At 46.8% G+C, this 22688-nt stretch overlaps 1 protein-coding gene and 1 pseudogene across 1 annotated transcript in view; one reads left to right on the top strand and one right to left on the bottom strand.

Moving 5' to 3' along the window:
- The window catches only part of DNAAF1 (dynein axonemal assembly factor 1), a 27825-nt gene continuing 5137 nt past the window's right edge, over positions 1 to 22688 (bottom strand). The window contains 11 exon segments of the mRNA XM_036346811.1: positions 1 to 460; positions 1097 to 1457; positions 2414 to 2470; positions 4377 to 4486; positions 7210 to 7476; positions 11043 to 11209; positions 14443 to 14564; positions 17413 to 17579; positions 17719 to 17940; positions 19723 to 19814; positions 20598 to 20730. Coding sequence (XP_036202704.1) covers positions 339 to 460; positions 1097 to 1457; positions 2414 to 2470; positions 4377 to 4486; positions 7210 to 7476; positions 11043 to 11209; positions 14443 to 14564; positions 17413 to 17579; positions 17719 to 17940; positions 19723 to 19814; positions 20598 to 20730 — 1820 coding nt within the window. The 3' untranslated portion in view covers positions 1 to 338.
- LOC118674890 lies at positions 22497 to 22581 on the top strand (annotated as a pseudogene).

Raw genomic sequence — 22688 nt, forward strand, 5'->3', positions numbered from 1 at the left:
CTCACGTGACTGGCACAGATATTAAATAATTTGACAACACATTACCTCACGGGAATACTCAAATGTTTATAACGTTCAAATGAGACATTGACGGTTGTACAATTTATACCACAAGTAACGGGGGAAATGGGCTGTGCTTTGAGAACAAGGAACACAGTGCTGCCCGACACTGCAGGGGGAGAGCATGGGAGGGATGAGTCATGCGACAGGACACGCCGCAGCCCAGGCCCCAGAGCACTTTCGGGAATTGGAGAAGGAAGGGAGCCCGGCCCAGGGGGTGACCTGCACCTCGCTGCTGGCTCCCTGTTAGTGCAAAGGCAGAGGGGCCTCCTGGGGGTTCAGTCCAAGCCAAATTCAATGTCTTCCAGGTCTGCTCCCGCCTCGCGCACTGCGGGGTCCTCAAGCACTGTGGGCTCCTCAGGCTGCGTCTCAGACTGCACCTCCTTTTCAATGCTGTTTCCTAAGAGGAAAGGTGGCTCAGTGTTCCTGGGAAAGGAGTATGGCCACCCCCTCATTTTTCCCGCAGGCAGGCCTAGAGTCAGCCACGCAAGCAGGCGTCCCGAGAGAAACCTGGCCCTTGAGTGTGTTGAGGAAGGGCAGGAATTGTCTAGGTTTGTGTTCCCACTGCAGTTGGTGAATACATACCCACCAGTTTGCTTGTGATCAGTAAGCACTAGCCAGCAACCCCACAGCTGCATCTCCCTGGTCACAGGCTCGGGTCCCATCACCAGGCCAGGCTAATATGTCAGATTGTGGCTTCATCTGTCCCACCCAGCCAGCTGCTCACCACTGTCCCTGCCTGGACAACCTCCCCGCCCAGCACTGTCTCACCCATCCTGCCCGATTCTGGACCTTCACCGTGGAGGGGCCACAGGCCTGCATCCCCACACTCGCAGCTGTGGTGTCACCGGTCTCCCCCTTCCCTTAGAAGCCTTGGTCTGGAAAGGCTGAGGATTGGGATGGCAAGGAAAGGGGTGAAAGCAGGCTCCCCAGCCCCGTCTACACCTGCTGAACCTGACTGCCAAGACCTGCATGCCCCTAAGTAGCCCGGAGATGCCACCCGCCTGGGAATGCCTTGAGAGTAGGACAGCATTACCTGGAGGAGAGGCCGAAGGTAGGTCATCGTACCCCTCACTGGAAGGGGGTGGTGGGGCGTCCCCTTTGCAGGTTGGGGGTGTCGGTGGTTGGTCCAAAGGCTCGTCGTCGTCGAGCTCCTGAATCAGCGGGCGTGGGCACGTGGTGTCCCCGCTTTGGGTCTCCAAGTCCCTCTCGGCTGCTGCTTTAAATATGTGCGTATAGGGCGCCTCAGCCTTCCTGGCGGTGTCCTTGGAGATTGCGAATATGTTGGAAAGGGGGTGTGTGGACGTGCTCTCCAGCACCGCAAGGGAGGTGTCGTCCAGCTCAGGATCACTGTCGTCACTCAAGCCCGAGATGGTTGTGATCTTTGGAAAGCACATCTGTTTTTTTAAAAAAGATGCCTTTGAACATTTCTGCTGTCACTGGAATCACTCTGAAATGCACAGTGCTAATTCCACTTTCATCCAGCACAAAATATTCGGTTGCCACATACAGGAAAGGGCCACGGGAGCAGAGCCCTGCCCCTTGGAAAGTTGGGCCTCGGGATGGACACCCTTAGCCAGCTATTTTGAGCCCCCAAGTCATGGTGAGCTCTACAACCATGTCCACATTTCTTTCTCACCCTCTGGTGGGTCTCCACACTGCTCACTCTGTTCTGGCTACACCCACACCCTGCCGGGGCCCTGAATGGGCTCATCTCTGAGTCTTGGCCTCTGACACACCTAACCCCACCACCCAGACTTAGCCCCCTGGAGGTCTTGCCCCATGGTAACTGTGGTTTCATGTCTGGTCCCTTCCTCAGTGACAAGGTCCTGCACAAATTCTGTCTTATCCTTCCTTTCCTCTCTTGTGGGCCCGGGCCTGGCACACACAGGCTCTCAGTAATGCTGGAGGGAGGAGGGTCAGGTCAGATTGGGAGATCGCCCCATTGTGCCTCACACACTCCCCCCGCCCCCCCCGCTCCCCCCCCCCCCCCTCGCCCCCCGCTTCTCCTTTCCTACTCTCTCTGTATTGCTGTAGTCGTGCTATATAAGACGGACATATAAGTACATCAGAAGAGCAGAAAAATGTCAGGGAGCACATAGTTATTAAAGATCAGTAATAAAATATGTTTAAGAAAACCCCAGTGGTTAATCATAAAACCTTAAAGAAGGGGAGTGAGGGGGGCAACGGCCAAGAGCTGCATTTCCTTTTGAAAGGTGAAAATATAGCAGGTGTGCAATGATTCAAGCACAAAAAGCATCTTACTTTCAAATTAAAGTGATATGCTTTGTACATGGCAAGACTGGAAGGGAAAGTGGGCTTATGCTGATTTGGGGAAAACCTGTGTTATAACCTTGTCCTTGTCTTCCAGAGTTTCGCCTGTATCAACATCTTCCAAGTCGGGTAGGTCCTGAAAGAGCAAATGAGCCCGTGTCACCAGGAGGGCACACACTCTGAACGCTGGTAGGTGAGGCAGGTGCAGCCACACAGCGCAGTGAACCTGGGCAGGTGCAAGCAAAGCATGGAGGGGCAGTGGGGAATGGCCAACCCCTCAGGCAGCCCCGTGCACGCTCACAAAACACACACGTGTGGCTACTTCAAGTATTTGGACCTGATCAATGAATGCGATTTGCAAGGTGTGGCATGTTTGAAGAATTTCCACATCTTTCTTCACTTGGCTTTGTCAGTAGAGATACAGCCAGGTCATCTGGGAGGACATGATGGAGCCCAAACCAAGTGCACCTTCTATGTACAAATTAGCCTCAGGGCTCTGTGCTGTAAAATGAGTATATTTTGGACCTCCCCCAAACTAGAAGAGCTTTTGTGTTTGCGGTGTCTTTATCTCTAGCAACTGCTCCAGCATGTGAGGCAGGCAGCACCGTGTGTTACATTCCTGAACTCTGGAGCCAGACTGCCTGGGTTGGTATTCTCCTCTACTGTTGCCTAGCTGTGTAGCCATGGGCAGGTTGCTTAACCTCTCTGTTCCTCAATTTCCTCATCTGAACAATAGGGATGAGAATAGTACCTATCTCTCAGGGTTTTTGGAAGGGTAAAGCAATCAATACAAGATGTATTTAGAACAGTACCAGATAAATGGTAAGAATAATAAGTGTTAGCTATTAGTTGCCTTGTATACAATTGGTTCTCACATGCTAGAGGTTAATCACCCAGTTTTGTTTCTTAGTATACATAGGCCCAGAAAACTAGAAACCCACTCAGTTTGTCTTATTAAGCCACATGCAACTGTGCAGTTAGAAATGAAACACAGTTTAGAAATGTATCAAGAGAATGGGCAGGGGGCAAAGTTGTGGCCAGGGGCTTAAAGCTCACTCATGGGCAGAGAAGCAGGCTGTCCTTCCAGGTGAGCAGAGTGAGCACCAGCTGCCCACTAAGTGTGAGGCTAAAGGCTCGAGAAATGCCTCCTCACTGCTTGCCCCACCACACTCCCGTTCCTGGGGGGTGTGACAAAATGTGGACGTTTTCATGGTGCTCATTCCTTGGGCCAAAGCATTTGAGACTTATCAAAGCAGAGCTTCAGGAAGGAGAGGGTTCATGAGGCTGAGATATTCAGAAGGTCAGGCTGCCCCTCACCGAACAGGCATCAGGGGATCGGACACTGGACAACCAGCCACATCAGGAAGCTGGAAGGGAAGATGGCATCAGCCACTTGCCGGGCAGCTGTCCAAGGAGCTTAGAGGCTCTGATGATAAATGTAACTTTCTCAGCCACTATGTATAAGGCTAGCTGGACTGAACGGCCTAGCAGTGTAACTTCTTTGGGGGGGGGGGGGAAATCAAGAGTTTTGTAGATGTAGTTCCAGGGAAATCATTTGGGCCAGCGCTTCTCAGTCTTGAATGTGCAATGTGTGAACCCCCTGGGGGAGATCTTTTTAAAATGCAGATTCAGCCGAAACCGGTTTGGCTCAGTGGATGGAGCGTCCGGCCTGCGGATTGAAGGGTCCCAGGTTCGATTCCGGTCAGGGGCATGTATCTGGGTTGTGGGCACATCCCCAGTGGGAGATGTGCAGGAGGCAGCTGATCGATGTTTCTCTCTCATCGATGTTTCTAGCTCTCTCTCTCCCTTCCTCTCTGTAAAAAATCAATAAAATATATTTAAAAGAATAAAATGCAGATTCAAATCAGTAGATCTGGGTGGGGCCTGGGAGTCTGCATTCTAACCAGCTCCCAGGGGGTGCTAAGCCTGCCAGTCCAAGGACCACACTTAGGGGAGTGGGAATTTCAAAGGGTTTGTATCTGATCACCTGTTTCGCTGGCTGTAAAACAGATACTTATCTCCACAGGCAACTATTTACATACAGCGATGAAGAGCTTCTCCTCAGTCTTCAGCGTGATGGTTTCCAAATCTTCATGCCCAACAGGCTCTGTACCCAAAGCGTTCTCCGTGGCCACAATCTGGGGAGCTGATTCTAAGGAACAACAATACGCAGCAGTCAGAGCGACAAGGCTAAGGTCAAGGTGGATTCCAAGAGCAGAGGAAAGACAAAACCTTGGTCTGAAAGGCCAGCCCCTGTGACCGAAGCTGTGAGAATCCCCAGATTAGGAGAGGGTTATGTCTAGGAAAGAGAAGGGAAAGGAAGAGAGCTGCCCCCTGCTGGAGCCTGGAGATGACGCGATGACATGGAAGTGCCAGCCAGGAAGCAATGCAGAATACACACACAGGAACCTTGGAAAAGGCGTGATTGATGGGCAGTGAGAAAGGCAATAGCATCAGAGGCCACCTGGGGAGCTAGAGAAGAGGCAAGCTGGAGAGGCAAGTTCCATAGCCCTGTCTGAAAGGGCTGAACCCACCACCCTCTTGGACTGCCTGTCCCTCAGGGCACACGCCCCGCCCACTGCACAAGGGTTAGGGAGACCTGTTCCATGGTCTCAAGATTGCCTGGGAATAAACATGGAATCCAGGTGGGGCTCCTCTTCCTCCTCCAGGGGCCAATTTTCAAGCTCCCTAAGGCTATATTCTTGGGCCCTGCTCTCTGCTTTCTCATCAATCTCATGGTTTCGGTTATTACATTAAAGAATAATGGCCCAACTTTCTCATTACACACAGGTCCAAGGTGTCCACCTGAGCACTAGCTATGTCCAGCTTGATTCAAAGAGCCACTTTGGGACGCCAGGTTAGGATGAAACCAGGAAGCAGGCAGAGGGCTCCGTGGCGGCTGCCGTGGATGACCCAGGCCCACAACATGGCGCCACCATTTCCTTGCTTTGCAACTTGGAGCAAGTTATTTCACCTCTCTGAGCCTCAGTTTCCAGCTCCAACAAATGCAGGTATGATAACAGCACCTGGCTCCTCAGGTTTTGAGAAGGCTAACCAAGCCGGCCTGTGAAGCTGTGGCCTGGACTGAGTGCCCATGCATGCTGGATAAATATAGAACTGGCGTTTGTCTTAACAGCAGCTGTCAATTACAGATGCGGCAGTTAACCCACTGCTTTTGAAATATATCCTTTGTTCATTGAGGCCAAGGCTGGCTTCGCTCTGCTGCTAGGCTAGGCACAGTTTCACTGTGAAAAATCACAGGCCAGGCCGTGATGAGACAGGAGCATGTGTATGACAACACCTAAATCTGCAGTTCTTCTACACCTCTCCCAGACAGTAGGGGGCTTTGCTTTGGGGGAACTTCTATTCTGGGCCAGACCAGCTAAAGTCCCCAAACAGACCTCAAATACTGCACAGGCTGGGGACAGAATGACCCGTCCCCCGAGGCCCTGTGGCCTGGACAAGTTCCAGGTCTGGCTCACCCTTACTGACACCACAGCGATAGGGTGGCATCCCAGACGAGTGTTGGGTTTATTTGTTGGTCGGAAGGACCCGGGGATCTTGGCTAGAACCTGCCAGGGGTTCCTTTCCCTAGACCTGCATCACACACTATGTAGCCAGAGCATATGGCTACTGCGTGCTTGAAATGTGGCCAGTACTCCTGAGAAACTGTATTTTACATTTTATTTGTTTTTACTTTTAATTAAATTTAAAAGCTGGAGCAGTATAAAACAACTCCCTTCTTTTAGTAGGACTTCCTTTCACTGTAACTGTTGAAAAGTTCGCATTTGAATTACGATGTGCTGTGTCAGTGTCAAAAACATATTGGATTTGAAGACCTAGTGCTCCCCAAATGTAAGGTATCTCATAAATGATCTTATATTGGTTTAAATTACTGTATCTTAGATATAATGGGTTCAGTAAGCTATATTGTTAGTGTTTCGTCCATTTCTTTTTACTTTGTCTAATGTGACTACTAGAAACTGTAGTCATGGCTCCTGTTATGTGTCTATGAGCAGCACTGCTGTAGATAACGAGACAATGTGTGTACTTTATCTTATAGAAACAGCAGCCAGAGTGGAAACCTGCTCTGATCCCACAGATGCATGACGCAGAGACTGCGATTCTGGGAGTGCTGCCCTGAGCTGGCATTTGGGTTGTTCTGGTCACATTGTAATGGGATAGCAAGAAGCTAGGAAAATTCCTGGACAAGTGGAACAGGGAAACTGAGGCAAGAAAATTAAACAAGGCCAAACAGTTTGGGCAGCTTGCAGCCAGCTTGCAGCAAGACCTTATCATCCTCAACTAAGGACATGAGAATAAATGGTTAATACCTATCCTCCCTAACCAGAGAAGACATAGCTTAAATCACTCTGGAACTGCTAAGGGCGGGGGCGGGGGGGGCGGGGGGGGGGGGAGACACTTATCTCACTCACTGAACGAAGAAGTGAGCAGTCTCAGGACTTGCCAGGTGTTCTCATAAATTCTGGGAAAAGTCACAACAAAGTAAAAGGGGGACCTTGAAATCTAGTCTGTGCCCAAGATATCCAGCAGAGGAACCCTGAAACCTTTCGACACAAGGGTATAAAACCCCTGAACCCCCACCAAGTTTACACTCAGATTAGCTGAGTGCCCACCTGTGTTTTATGCCAGGTGTATTTTGATGAATTTTCTTGCCTTGCTTCTTTAATACATTTGCTTGCTTTGCTTCATTAATACATTAGCTTGCTTTACTGCCGTGCTGCTGTCTGTCACTCTCTTGAATTCTTTCTCATGAGCATGACAAGAACGGAGGAGGGGACAGCCCTCTCCCTTTGACTCAGGGCCGTCTGATAACATCTTTTCTGGTGTTTCTGGTGCCTATAACAACATTACCTTCCCAGGTAGCGCCAAGGGTTGCTGGCTCGGGGGCCTCGGCTGGGAACACCCCTTCTGGGTCCTGGTCTTCAATCTCTGTGTTGACATCTGCAGGCAGCTCCTCTAACACATTCGCCTTTTCTGGGAAGAGCTCATCCTTGGCCTCAAAGCTTTCCTTGACAAACAGCTCCATTTTCTGCTGCCTTTCTCCATCCTCATGAGGCTCTTCCTTCCCCTTCTCATTGACATCCACGTTCTCATTCTTGTCTGGCTCTGGCACCTCCCCTGGACAAAAGAAGTCCAAAGGTGAACTGGGAAATGTGCTGGGAGGACAGGGTGTCTGCACGTCTCCTGGGGACATGCAGTGAACTGCTGAGAGTGAGCCCAGGGAACCGTCAGGGACCAGTAGAGAACTGCCTGCAAGGGTGTTCATTCCTCTGTATGATTGCTGAATAGACAGTCTGGGTGTCTGTGAGAGACATCACTTAGCTCAGCCATCTAATGGAACAGGACACAGCCATTAAGGAGATAGTGCAGGAGGTTCTTAGGAGATGCACGCGGAAGTACATGGATTTAAGGGCCACTTTGCTGCCTTTACTTTCAACTGGTTCATCAGAACAGAAAAGTGTGTGTGTGTGTGTGTGTGTGTGTGTAAATGTTAAAAACCATCTGACCGAAAGATACAACATAGCTGTTCATTTTACTATTCTTTAAGCTTTTCTGAAAATAAAAATAAATCTAAATAAAAAGTTGAGAAAAGAAAAAAAAAACATACTGTAGGAGAAAATATATTTTATGGAAAATGTATTATGCTAATTCAAAAGAGTAGGCAGAAAGCAATATAATTATGCCATTTTTTATAAAGCACATATGTTACATGCCTGGGGGAAAGCCAGGAACTACCCACACTAAGTACTGAGTGATTCTTGCTGAGATTCTGTTGTTCCTGTGCTTTTCTTCATGTAGCGTACTCACACTTTGTAATTACGTGAAAAACAATACATGCCATTTAGAAACATACATGGAGACTCTTGCTTTTCTACTGGGCATAGGCCAAGGAAGGGGCTCTTACTCATTAAGGGGCTCTGAGCACCATCCCCAGGATCCCGCAGGCTTGCGCAAGGGCTGGGCCGGGACACAGCCAGGACTCACTCACTCATTAAAAACCTCCACCAGCCAAGGCCGGTTTGGCTCAGTGGATAGAGCGTCGGCTTGCGGACTGAGAGGTCCCAGGTTCAATTCCGGTCAAGGGCATGTGCCTGGGTTGCGGGCACATCCCCAGTGGGAGATGTGCAGGAGGCAGCTGATCGATGTTTCTCTCTCATCGATGTTTCTAGCTCTCTGTCCCTCTCCCTTCCTCTCTGTAAAAAATCAATAAAATATATTTAAAAAAAAAAAAAAACCTCCACCAAATGCTGGCCGGGGGCATTTGGTGTGGTGGGCAGGGGGCTCTGAGTCCTGGACTAGGGGCAGTAGGTTGGGTGGGACAGAGAGGGGGGCTCGTTTACACCAAACCTGGGAGTGGATAGAGTCTTGAAATGGGAGCGAGTGTGAAGGCAAGGCAGGGAGAGGATCCAACATCTTAGAAAAGAGTCTGTGGGGGCCAAGAACATTTCCCACGCCTGCCTGGCCCAGCCACGCCAGGAATAGGGTGGTCCTGAATCTTTCACAGGTCTAGCAGCTTTCATAGTCATCCAGCACAGAGGGAAACGATCTGTGCCACAGGGAGGCAGTGCAGCCACCCTTCAAAACGGACAGAATTGAATGGTCAAGGTGAAGCCATAAAAAGGAATGTAGCACTGATCACGCCACAATGTGCAGGAACCTCAGAAACATCCTGCTCAGTGAAAGAAGCCAGGTGCAAAAGGCTACATACTGTATGGTTTCATGTACAGTGGGGCCTTGACTTACGAGTTTAATTCGTTCCGAGACCGAGCTCGTTAAGGAGCTCGTTAACTCAAATTACTCTATCAACTCAATGCAAAAAATCGGCCGAGCTGGTATCTCAAAAAACTCGTTAGTCGGGACACTCGTAAGTCAAGGCCCCACTGTATATGAAATGCCTGGAAAGATTGGTGGTTGTCAGGGGCTGGGGGAGCGGGGAGTAGGAATCACTTCTAATGGGTTCAGGGTTTTATTCTGCGGTGAAGAAAATGTTCTCGAACTAGATAGAGGAGCTGTTTGTGCAACATTGTGAATGCACTAAATGCCATTTTTTAAATGGTTAATTTTGGCCCTGACTGGATTACTCAGTTGGTTAAGAGTGTTGTCCTGACACGCCAAGGTTGCAGGTTCAATCTCCGGTCAGGGCACATACAAGAATCAACCAATAAATGCATAAATAAGTGGAACAATAAATGGATCTCTCTCTCTCTCTCTCTCTCTCTCTCTCTCTCTCTCTCTCATCAATCAATAAAAATTTTTTAAATGGTTAATTTGATGTTATGTGAATTTCAACTCCGTTTTTAAAAAGGTGATTTCCACAGAGGTCTCTGACCAACACTGGGGCTGCAGCTCTCTGCACTTATCCTACAACCCCGCCACCAAGCTCACGCCCTAACAAGGCTTCCATGACAGACATCTTCATAGCCCGTGACTTCCTGTCACCTGCCATGTTAAGGCTGGTTTTCAGGTCCTTCATGATAGGACCTTCCCCAGCCCAGCTAACCTTATGTGATTTCCCAATTTACAATTTCGTTCCAGACCTGGGTGCTGGCACTCCTCCGTGCCCCCCAGGGAAACTGGAGGCTCCTTGGCGGAGGCAGAATCATATCCTCTCCCTCCACTGGGATCTGCACCCTGTCTGCGTGCTCATTCCACGCGTGCATGAGTGAGTGTGCCGCACCTGAGGTTGGTGTGCAGAAACCCATTTATTTATAAATGCTCCCCCACCCAGTGGGCAGAGAGCCCTTTCTATGTGCAGAAAAGTGTCGGACTCAAAGGGGCAATAGTAGCAATGAAAAATCTAATAACAATTAAAAAATCAAGATGACCATCACCCTCTGATTGAAACAAGGCATAAAGGGCACGGACTGTGCCTCCGTATATATGCTGGCTGACTTTACTGCTGTTAATGACACCAGGTGGAGAAATTAAGCACAATACCATATTGTTTTGATATGAGGTCATATTATGCATTTATGACGGAATAATAATGGCCCCACAAAGAGGTCCACGTCCTAATCCTAGAATCTGAGACTATGTAACCTCACAGGGCAAAAGGGACTTTGCAGATGTGATTAGGGATGGGAGACCATCCTAGAGTTACCCAGGCGGGTCCAATGTCATCACGAGGAGCCTAAAAAGAGGGAGGCGGGAATGTCAGAGCTAGAGAGACAGGAGGCTGTGACGATGGAGCAAGGGGCCGTGAGCCAGCCCATGCCGGCGGCTCCAGGAGCTGGAAAAGACAAGGAAACAGAGCCGCCCTGCAGCCTCCAGCAGGGGCTCTGCCCTGACACCTTGGTTTTTGCCCCGTTGAGACCCATGTCGGACTTGAGACTTTCGGAACTCTGGTAAGATAATAAATCTGTGTTGGGTAGGGCCCTAAATTTGTGGTCATCCGTTATGGCAGTCACAGAAAACCAATACATCATTTAATTTGGAAAACGGGCTGGTTTAACAAATTGAGTTTTAGTCACTAAAAGGGGTTTGAAACTGCACCTGAATGTTGGGGGTTTTCACCGCCCCAGGCAGGAGGGGGAGAGCAAGTGCAGATGGATCAGCAGGTCTGTGGGTAAATGGCCTAAACCCCCCGCCCCCCCCCACCCCCCGCCCCGAATCCCAGCGATGAAAGACTGCGAGTTGTGCGGCATGGATTTCCAACGTAAGCAGAGCTCCGTGTGGACGCATACCTTTCCCTTGGCTCTCCACCTGCCGCTTCCTCTCCTCAGCCCGCCGCTTGATCCTCGCCAAGGCTTCGATGCTGTCCGTGATCTTCTTCCGTTCCTGGTCCTCCCACTGCTGCCTCTCCTCTTTCTCGGCCGCGTACCCGCCCCTAGCCCAGGCCTCTGCGCAAGCTCTGTTTAGAGGATTGGAAAGGAAGCGGAAATCAGTGAGGTGTGAATTTTCATAGGTTCAGGGCAAATTCAGAACACTGTCGCGCCAAACTTGCTTATTTTCCCCAAAGTCAAACCAAAGCCACGTAGGACATGTGACAGAAGTTAACATATGGACACTTTAATCTTCAAAGTCGAATGGTTTGCCAGCCTTCTAGATGTGACACCAAAGCACAATGGACAAAAGAAAACATAGAGAGGTTGGTCTCCATCAACATTAAAATGTTTGTAATGTAAAGAATACCACAAATAAAGTGAAACCACCACCCACGGAACATGAGAAGGTATTTGCGAATCATATACCGGATAGGGACTTGTAGCTAGAATATATAAAGAAACTTACAACTCATTAATACAAGGATAACACAATTTTAAAATGGGCAAATGTGCCTTGGTTGGTGTGGCTCAGTTGGTGGGAGCATTGTCCCATGCACCAAAAGGTGGTGGGTTCGATTCCCAATCAGGGCACATATGGGAGGCAACCAATTGATGTTTCTCTCTCACATTGATGTCTCTCTCTCGCTCTCTCTCTTTTTCTCTCTCCCCCCCTCCCCCTTCCCCTCCCCCTCCCTCCCTTCCTGTCTCTGTAAAATCAATAAAAAAACATAACCTTGGGAGAGGATTTAAATCAATCACTACATAAATAACAATTGGCAAAGGTTAAAAGAAAGAGAAGATAAAACACTGACTGGGAGAAAATATTTGCAAGAAATATAATGGAATAATGACTTGTATCCAAAACATACAAAGAACTATTAAACTGTGAAACTTAAAAAAAAGGGGGGGCGGGCCTAAAGATCTGGACACCTCACCAAAAAAAGATATATAGATGACAAATAAGCATATGAAAAGCTGTTCCATATCATATGAGATTAGAGAAATACAAATTGAAAGGAGATACCACCACACACCTATTACAATAGCTAAAACCCAAAACACTGTCAGCACCAAATGCTGGCGAGGATGGGAGCAACAGCTGCTCTCATTCACTGCTGGTGGGAATGCAAGGTGGGGCAGCCCCTTGGGAAGCCAGTTTGGAAATCATGGTGCTACACGCAGTTTACATATAACCCAGCACGTGTTTACTCAAATGAGTTGAAAACAAATGTCCGCACAATCCTGTACACAAAAATCCATAGCAGCACTAGTCACAAGAGCCAAAAATTGGAAACGACCCACATGTCCATTGACTGATGGGTATGTACACGGTGGCACATCCACACAGAATGTTATCTTGCAATACTACTTTGGAATGAATGAATGACACCTGCTACATGTGGGTGAACCTTGAAAACGTTAGGCTATGTGAACAAAGCCAATCAAAAAAGGCCACACAGTGTACGATTCCATTTACAGGAAATGTCCAGAATAGGCAAGTCTACAGGAATGGAAAGTAGATTTGTGATTGCCTAGAGCTGGGAGACGGGGAATGGGGCGTGACTGCTAATGAATAAGGGTTCCTTTTTAGGGGCGTGAAAATATTCTGGAATCAATTGTGGTGGTGGTGGTGGTGGTGGTGGTGACTGTGCGAATTTACTAGAGCTGCCCTTGTATGGGGAAAGATAGACCCTTAACAAGGGAACCAGCACGTTAAAGGCTGTTGCGTCCTAAGGAAAGAAACCAGGCGGAAGAGACTCCCAGAGCAAATGTGCTATTAGACAGGGTGGTGGGTCATGGGAGATTTTAATAAGATCACAGGTCAGCAGGCACCTGCCAGCACCTGTGGTGCGTGTCCCAGGCAGAGAGAAGAGCAAGTGCCCAACAGGACCAGCTAGTGAGTGGTGGCCTTAGGACTCAAACACAGATGAGTCTGACTCCGGCACTGGAGTCGTGCTGCACTGTACAGGGGGATGGATCTCACTGTGAAGGTTTGTCTCATATCCTGTTTTCACTTTTAACTGATCTCAGTTAAAAGCACAGATAACAGTGGTGACGATCTACATGGCAGTCCTGAATTTATTGTTCTTCATATAAAAAGAGCTCTTATGAATTAATAAGAAAAATCCCTCCCAGAACAAAGGAAACTGGGAGGAAGCCATGAGTGCAATACTCCTAGAGGAGGCAACATCAGTGTCTGACCAAGATGGTAAATGTAACCAACCTCATCAGTTATCTAAACATACAAATTTAAAAGGAGACACCATCTTCACTCATCAATTCACCTGGCAAAGATTTCCTTCACATGGCAATGTCTGGTAATGCTATAAATTGTTACAAACTTTCTAGAAAACTATATATATATATATATATATATATATATATATATATATATATATACACATATATATGGCTAATATGCAAAGTGTCCCCACAGGAGTTCGACAGGGAGAACAGGAGTTCAATCACTTGCTATGATGTGTGCTGACCACCAGGGGGCGGTGTGAAACATAGCGGGTGACCAGTAGCAGTGGCAGGGCACTAAGGGGGTGTGGGAAGGAGGAGGTGGGGAGTTGGGGGGGGGGCGGAACTGCACAGTGATGGCACATGATGGCAATGGAAGGAGGAGGTGAGGAGGCAGGGAACCTAATCAGCCCTGATCGCCTGCCAGGGCTAGGGACCCTACCCATGCACAAATTTCGTGCACCGGGCCTCTAGTTAAAAAATATAAGCACCTTTGCCCTGGCCGGCTTGGCTCAGTGGATAGAGTGTCAGCCTGTGGACTGAAGGGTCCCAGGTTTGATTCCAGCCAAGGGCACATGCTTGGGTTGCGGGCTCAATCCCCATTAGGGGTTGTGCAGGAGGCAGCCAATCAATGATTCTCTCTCATCATTGATGTGTCTATCTCTCTCTCCTTCTCCCTTCCTCTCTGAAATCAATAAATATATATTTTTTAAAGTTTTTTAAAAATATAAGCACCTTTAAAAAGGCTCAGACCACATTCTTTGATCCAATAATACAACTCCTTGAATTCCAACCTGAGGAAATAATCAGCAATGAGGCCAGAGACTTATATGCAACTTATATGTAGACTTATACAGTGCTATATTTATCAAAGGATTATTTTTTAAAAACCTATGAATAAAGGCTCAAAAATAGAGAATTTTCTATTATAAATGATTATGTAACCATTAAACCTATTCCCAAGGAATTTAATGATGGGTGAAAATGCTCAAAAATCAGAATTTTTAAAAAGTTTAATAAGTATGTGTAACTATTACATATTCACATGTGATCACCAGGCTTTTCTCCTCCTTACCTGTCCTTTGGAAAAACTGGTCTGTCATCCAGGAATGTTAAGTGTTTTAGTCGAATAGTGACTGTCCTTCGATAGTTAGGGATGTTCTTAATAACTGGGTTTCCCATCAAATTCAGGACACGCTGTAAGCAAACACGCAGAACCAAATTAATTGCTAAAAAATGGATGTGGTTTTAATATTGTATATGGGCCGTGCTCTAAGAATGAACAAAAAGGAAGTGCCAACATCATGTCCTGCTGACTGTATTAGCGAAGCCAGAGGGTGTCATTGTTGTTGTGCCATCGGAATGGGCGGCCCTTTCTTTTCTCGAACTTCAGATCCTCAGTCTTGGTGTCCTTCCAGAACAATCCTATAAAACGTTTCCTGAGCCCCTTTCCAAGAGCGGTGATTACATTAGCTTTGCTTACACAATCTCTTCGATTGAAATTGATCTCAGTCTAATTGACTGTTTTTCTCCTTCCCAGCCAGGGCCCATTTTAAGAAAAGTACACAGCAGCTAGACAGGTAAGGAGCAGTGAATAAGGGGACCGGATGGGAAGTGCCCACTGATTGACCGCGAGGACCTTGCTCGCCAGGCCTACAGGTCTCCTGGAGGTCATGTTGGGGCCACGAAAGAGAAAGATGTGCGGTGACAGCATGCCGTCCCCATCCTTAAAGGCTGGCCCCTCCTCTTCCGCCATGAAACTCAAAGAAGGCAAATAGGTAAGGAGACGTGTGAGTGAACATTTAAAATGGCTTAAACTGATGAAATATTTTTCACAGCTAAAGTGGGTTTTGTTGGAGAAAGCAAATACATTGCTGACTAGTTAGTTTAGCCTTTCCCCAACTTCATTCTCATACTGCCTTCACGTTCTTGTCATATTCCAAGCGACCTCTCCTTGTGGGGCTGGGGTGGTGGGCGCCGTATGCTCTAGCTGCATGGGGTGCAGGTATTCTACACCAATCGTAGCACACGCTATAAGGCAGACTGCTTTTCTTATGGGCATCATATATTGAAGTCCTAACCCCCGGGACCTTAGAACGTGACTGTATTTGGAGATAGGGCCTTTCAAGAGGTCAATTACGATGAAATGCGGCCACAGTGATGGTCCTCATCCAATACGACTGGTGTCCTTATAAAAAGAGGAGACTGGAACACAGACACACACAGAGGAGAGGAGACACCAAAGAGAGAGGCCTCAGAATGAAACTAACCCTGCTGACACCTTGATCTTGGACTTCCAACCTCTAAAATTATGAGAAAATAAATTTCAGTTGTTTAAGCCCCCAAGTCCACGATAATCTGTCATGGCAGCTAAGCGAGAAAAAGATATTATAATGTTATACCGCTTCATATTAACACCATGTGCTAGTGATTCTAAACTAGTTCTTTTTAACAGTCTCCTCTGTAATGATTCCTGAGCTATTTTTCTTTTAATTGACTCCCTTTTTCCAGACTTATCAATGCCCTCAGCAGTAAGCAGTGAGCTTGAGGCCTTCCGGTGCTATTTTAAATATTTCTCCTCGTACACATGGCAACCCATACACCCCCAAAAGCAATGAAGCCATCAAAGGCCACTGAGGTTGAGTCAAAAGGACACAGGTGCTACCTGGTCAGGTTGTCATGGGCCGGAAGATGGGACCATTTGAGCATCCAAAATGAAAATGATAGCCAGGGTTAAATCATATCAAATGCTGTATGTGTAAGTCCCTGAGTTCATAAGGATACTGAAAAAGAAAAACCCTTCATTGTCACCATTAATGGTTGCCAGGTTCCTGACTCACTTCTCTGAAAATCAGTCAATAAATAAAAAAGAAGCAGACACTTTCCCTCCTTTTCTGTATGAACTGTACAGTGTTAGGGAACCACTAGTTGATGAGGGAAGGTTCTTCTTTGTAGAAGCATTCCAGCTAATGATAAAGGCAGAAGGAATAAGTAGAAAATGGCCATCACGTGACTCCTGATGAAATAGAGCATCCAGGCAATGCCCATCAGTGGCAGCTAAGATAATCAGGAGAAAGAACAATGGGGACTATATAATGGCTCGGTCAGGCTGACAATACATGAACCCATTACTCAATATTAAAATTACAAAAAGAGAAGCCATCAGAAATTACATGCCCCATGATGCGATGCAACAGCACACCCAAAGTTAAATATTGAATCTGGATATGATGACGCCTCTGGCTCCATTATCATTCTCCAAGAAATACTGGGCACAGCAGTACATGTTAAACAACACCACGAGATGCAATCAACCAAGTCCAGAATGTGGCCCATGCCAGGGGAAGGACCTGGTTTCTTTGACAGAGTAATGGGGGTGGGGGTGGGGGTGGGGGAAACAGGGAAGGGAAACAGTGAGAAATCGGGAGATTTGAGATACAAATAATCCAAACGTGATGCATAGTTCTGGTTTGGATTTGAACAACTCAATGGTCAAAATGCATTCTTGAGACAAATGGGAAAAACTGAACATGGTCTGCATTTTAAATGTAGTTACTACATTATTTTAGATATAATAACAGTACTTTGTGCTAAAAAAAAAAAAAAAAGTCCTTATCTGTTAGAGATACACACTAAAATATTTGTGGGTGAAATGACATAGCTTCTGGCGTTTAAGATGCTCCGGCTAAAAACACAGAGAGGGAAAGAATGTGGCCCGACCAGCGTGGTTCAGTGTTTGAGGATCAACCTATGAACCAGGAGGTCTTGGCTCCATCCTGGGCACATGCCTTGGTTGTGGGCTCGATGCCCAGTGTGGGGTGTGCAGGAGGCAGCGGATCGATGATTTTCTCTCATCATTGATGTTTCTATCTCTTTCTCCCTCTCCCTTCCTCTCTGAAATCAATCAATAAAAATAGTAAAAAAAAAAAAAAAAAAGAGGGTGAAAGGAGAGAGAGAAGAAGGGGAGGGAGGGAGGGAAGAAGGGAGAGGAGAAGAGATTTAACATCTAAAGAACATGAACGTGTGCCAGGTTTGTGTGTTTTACCAAATCAGGCATGCTCTCCAGGATGCTCAGGATCTCTGGGTCACTCAGCCGATTGTGGGAAAGATCAAGGACGCAGAGCTTCAGGCACTCCTTCAGGTGCCGGACGTCTTCCACCGTCTCCAGGTGATTGTGGGCTATCTGCAGCGTGTTCAGGGCTGGCAGACAGGCTGGAAGGCGAGGTCAGCAGAAGTAAACAACGGTGGCACGAAAAGGTTTCCTGCCCAGAGCAGACCATTTTAGAACCGCCCCCAGGGAACGCGGTGGACATAATGGCATTGAGAAAGGCCCGGCGTGGGGCGTGCTCACAGAGGTTTTCAATGGTCTTGATGTAATTGTTGCTGAGGTTCAGGGCATCCAGTTTCTGCAGGGGTTCGAGGTTCTCGATTTTATGAAGCAAGTTCACTTGCAAGAAGAGGCAACGCAGTTCGGTCTGGGCCTCCAGGTTCTCGATTTTCTGTATTCCGTTGGACTCCAGCCAGAGACAGCGCAGCCCCGTGTACTCTTCCAAGTTCTCGATGCGATCGAAACCTAGCGAGAAGGGGGTTTCGCCGTTAAGCTCCTCCATGCACACAAGGGACGCAGGAGTCGCCCTTGTTTGTGCCTCCCTGCCTAGCACCCACACCTCCTTCCTTTAGGGACAGTACTGCTCCTTTGCTTTGGGGAACGTCCCTCTTTGTCACCACCCCCTGACTCTCAGAGTCGTGATGATTCATTCTGGGCCGGTCAAGCTTAGACACATGGGGCCAACATAGATGAATCCTGGGGAGTGTGGCTGGCTCCGTTGGGAAAAGGCAGTCTTTATGTTGGAGGGGGCCGGCTTGGCAAGGGGAGCCGAGCAGTGCAGCAGCCACCTTCATGGCTGGGAGTGGGTGCAGGTGAGGGATGACTTGCCCGAAATGAGTCAGAGGGAAGCAGGGCCAAGCAAAGGAGAGAGAGAACCTCGTGAAGACTCACTGTGAGCACCAGGATGTGCTAAGCCTGAAGCTAGTGCCAACTGTGGGTCTTGTTTTAATTCATTTTTCAGTTTGATGAGCCAAACTGAAGATTAGCAAAACAAACTGTAGACAGCTGGAGTGTAACCTCCTGAGAGAGTGAGCCAGAACCGCCCAGCTAAGTCATTCCCAGATTCCTGGCCCCCGGAAACATGTGAGATGAGGAATTGAAGTTGCTAAGTTTGGGGATAAGTTGTTAACATGGGCACATCTCTCCCCAACTTTCTACCTCTCTGACTCCTTCTACTTGGTCTAACCTACTGGATCCCCTTCTTCTTCCCTCCTCTTTTTTTTATTTTTAAATATATTTTATTGATTTTTTTACAGAGAGGAAGGGAGAGGGATAGAGAGTTAGAAACATCGATGAGAGAGAAACATCGACCAGCTGCCTCCTGCACACTCCCTACTGGGGATGTGCCCGCAACCAAGGTACATGCCCTTGACCGGAATCAAACCTGGGACCCTTCAGTCCGCAGGCCGACGCTCTATCCACTGAGCCAAACCGGTGCTGGCCCTTCCTCTTAAATATTGGTCCCCTGGGATCTGCCCCCCTAAGCAGAGAGTTTTGGGGCAGGAGGACAATGTGGAGGCGAGGAAACTAGCTGGGAGCTGTTCCAAACTGTAAAGGCATTTGTGCTGCACGGGCCTCCGTCAACCTCCCTGGCCCAGCACTCCTCACAGTGGCTGCACCATCCCCCGGGACACCAAAGACACCTCTGCCTATCATCTCTGTGTGTCTCTAGAACTGAGCAACGCCAGGCCCACAGGAAGCCCTCAGCACATTTACTTAATAACACGGAGGTCTGATGAGGCAGGTGGGCCATCCCCAATTCAGCCCTGCCTGGGAGTTATCACTCTTGATCAATGCAAGGAATATCCCTGTCTCTGAACCCAAAGTTAAGTTTATATTAAGATACTGGAACCAGCCCTGAGCCCTTGGGGATGCCTCTAGTTATACGTCTCCATTCTGAGAGGCACCCCCCAACCCTCACCCTTTGTTTTCTGTGCCAGTCTTCGATCCTGCACAACATATCTCTCCCAAACCCAAAGCATTTACAACTAGCTTCCGGCTTGAAAAATTATTAAGTCTTTGGAAAACTTAGAAGATATCCATGTGTTTCCTTTGTATCCATAGAACCAGTGGCCCCTTTATAAACGCTAAGGTAGGATTTTTTCTTCAAAGAAATATTATTGCTTTTCCAAAAATCTCCACTGAACTCTCTGAAATTTCTACTGAAATGTAATTTGAGAACACCAGATGATCCCTGCAAGTAATTGTTATGCCACCAGCATCTCTCTGCCTCTCCCAGAGCCTCACCTTTAAAGTGTAAATACAGCGTATCATTCAACGCTGGGGTGATATACAGCTTGTGTTGCTTGCAGAGTTTCTGCAGGAAGTGTTTAGTCATTCTGTTAAATGGGAAACACGAACAAGCAATTTATTTGAGTTTTTCAGCTCTGAAATATATTCCAAAAATTGTTTATCACATCCATTCCTTCCCCCAAATCCACGACATCCTGAATGCCTGATAGCTATTTTATGTTCTTTGGGGTTTTCTTTTGTATAGCTTTCAAGGCCTCATCTAATATTACTTTCAGCATTCTTAAAAGTTGAAACATGTGCTCTAATAAAAATACTTTTAATATCGTGTCATCCGTAACTACTGATGTTTCTCTCTCCAGGTCTGGCATTAAAGTTTGATAGATCGTGGTTAGTTGTGCCACAGAGGCCGGCCATCCTGTCTCCAGCACTACAGACATTGTGCATTTAATCGCCACGAGTCTCATTTTCTTTCTTCTTTTTCTAATCCTCACCCAAGGATATTTTTTCCCATTGATTTTTTCTTTTTTTTTAGAGAGAGTGGAAGGAAGGGAGGAAGGTAGGGAGTGAGGGAGGAAGAGAGTGAGAGCAGGAGCTACAGCGAGAGAGAAATCGCTGTGAGAGAGACACATCAATTGGTTACCACCCGCATGCACCCCGCCCAGGGACCAGGGATCAAACCTGCAACCCAGGTACGTGCCCATGACCAGGAATCAAACCTGAGGCCCTTCAGTGCACGGGTCAACGTTCTAACCACTGAGCAACATGGACCAGGGCTGAGCCTCATTTTCTTACCTGTACAATGGGGTGATTATACCATCTCTCTTACTTGGTAACTGTGTGCTGTAAATGACAGCACCACCCCCACATACCTGGGGCCTTGATCTTCCTTGTCATTTCTTTGGTGTGCTAAGCAACCGTCCAACCTGCTGTCACCGCTTTGTTTCTGCTCACTTTTGTAGGATGTGTCAGATGTGTCACATGTTTCCTTAGGATCATTGATTTCTGTACAATTAAGAGATTGGGTCTATGGAGATCAAGAAATGTATTTAAAAGTTCTCCCAATTTCAACGTCAGTAATAACTGTCTGCTTATAGTATGGAACACTAGTACTCATTACATGTATAACAATCTTCAAGGGCTGTGGAATTTTCGCTTCTAGGTAGGTCCTCGGTAAAAGCTCTTGTACAGATGCACAGGGAGACATGTACAAAGATATTCATTTCTGCATTATTTGTAACAGCCCCAAACTGTTAACAGTGCAAATGTCCATCCATAGGGACTAGTTAAAATAAAACAATGGATTACTATTCTGCCTTGCAAAGAATGCACTGGAGTTAGTTATATCACTAGTATGGCTTAATTCTCAGAAACATCTGTGGAATGAAAAAAAAACCAAGTTTAATAATAAGCACAGAATACCACCTATATAAAAAATTAAAAACACAAAACCAATGCTATACATTGAGAACATTACACACACACACACACACACACACACACACAGTACAGGGAGGGAGGGAGGGAGGGGAGAGAGAGAGAGAGCGAGAGAGAGAGAAAGAGAGAGAGAGAGAGAGAGAAAGAGAGAGAGAGAGATTGATTAAATTAAGGAATCCATACAAAATTCTGGAGAAGGGGAGAAAGAAATGGGACTAGGATTAGGGGCTGGGGATGTCAATCTGAAATATATGATGACAGAAGATGATTTGACTTTGGGTGGTGGGCACACAATGCAATGTATAGATCATGTATTATAGAATTGTTCACTTGAAGCCTATATGATCTTATTAAACAATGTCACCTCAATGGATTTAATGAAAATTGTCTGAGCCCAGCTGGGTGTGGCTCAGCAGTTGAGCATCGACCCAGGAACCAAGAGGTCACCGGTTCGATTCCCAGTCAGGGCATATACCTGGGTTTCGGGCTCAATCCCCAGTATGAGGCGTGCAGGAGGCAGTCAATCAATGATTCTCTCTCATCATTGATGTTTCTATCTCTTTCTCTTTCTCTCCCTTCCTCTCTGAAATCAATAAAAATATATTTTTAAAAAGAAAACTATCGGAGATGTTTTATTTTTTTTTAATTTAAAAAGACTTCAAGTGAATTGATAAAAATATTAATCATTTTCAGTTCTTAGTGGTAATACATGAGTGGTAATACCAATACAACAGAGTACTGGTATAATGTTCTCTGTTCTTTTTAAAAAGTTCTCAAAAGAAAAAACATAAAGAGTAACAAAAATAGTGGAAATGAGCACATTCAAATGGGCACTTAATATTTTTAAAGGCTCATCAAAATTGGCCCATTCAAATACACTTAATCTTAAGGGTCGCTGTGTGTTTATGAAGTCTATTGAATGAGGATCTTCTCTCCATGCATGGGACTGGGTCTCACACTTCCCCATTTCCCACTGCATATAATGCTCAGCCACAATAAAACACCAGATAAAGGTTTGTGAAATAAAGAATACATAATTGCTTGATTATATTAATAACAAGAGCTATGACTTATTAATGGCCCACTGTATAACAGAAACTCTATAATTATCCCTGTAATAATATCCCTGCTTGCAGATGAGGAGACTGCTCCACAGAGAGATTAAGATCTGGGCCAAGAGCCATAAAGCTGGCCAGTTGCAGAGCTGCAATCTGAACCGAGTGTGAGCTGCTTGCCATAGAGCAACATGGCTTTCCAACAGCTCCTTGTATAGGGCTTGCCTGGACAGTTGATGCTCAAGATATATTTGTTGACTGGGTTCAAAAAATGAAACAAGCTTTGTGCAGTGGCAGTATCGTAGCCAATGAGGTTTATCTGAGACGCGATTATTGCTAATTGGAAAAAAGAAACATAAATCAAGTAGTCTCTTTATCTAGTCACTAACAGGTTTTCCTTAGGGCCCCAAGCCAAGAGAGAGCAGAGGCTGAAGCCTGTTTTCTATGCCCATTCTGGGAAACTGGCAAGGA

This window comes from Myotis myotis, unplaced genomic scaffold (assembly GCF_014108235.1).
Source record: "Myotis myotis isolate mMyoMyo1 unplaced genomic scaffold, mMyoMyo1.p scaffold_m19_p_19, whole genome shotgun sequence".
Taxonomy (NCBI): domain Eukaryota; kingdom Metazoa; phylum Chordata; class Mammalia; order Chiroptera; family Vespertilionidae; genus Myotis; species Myotis myotis.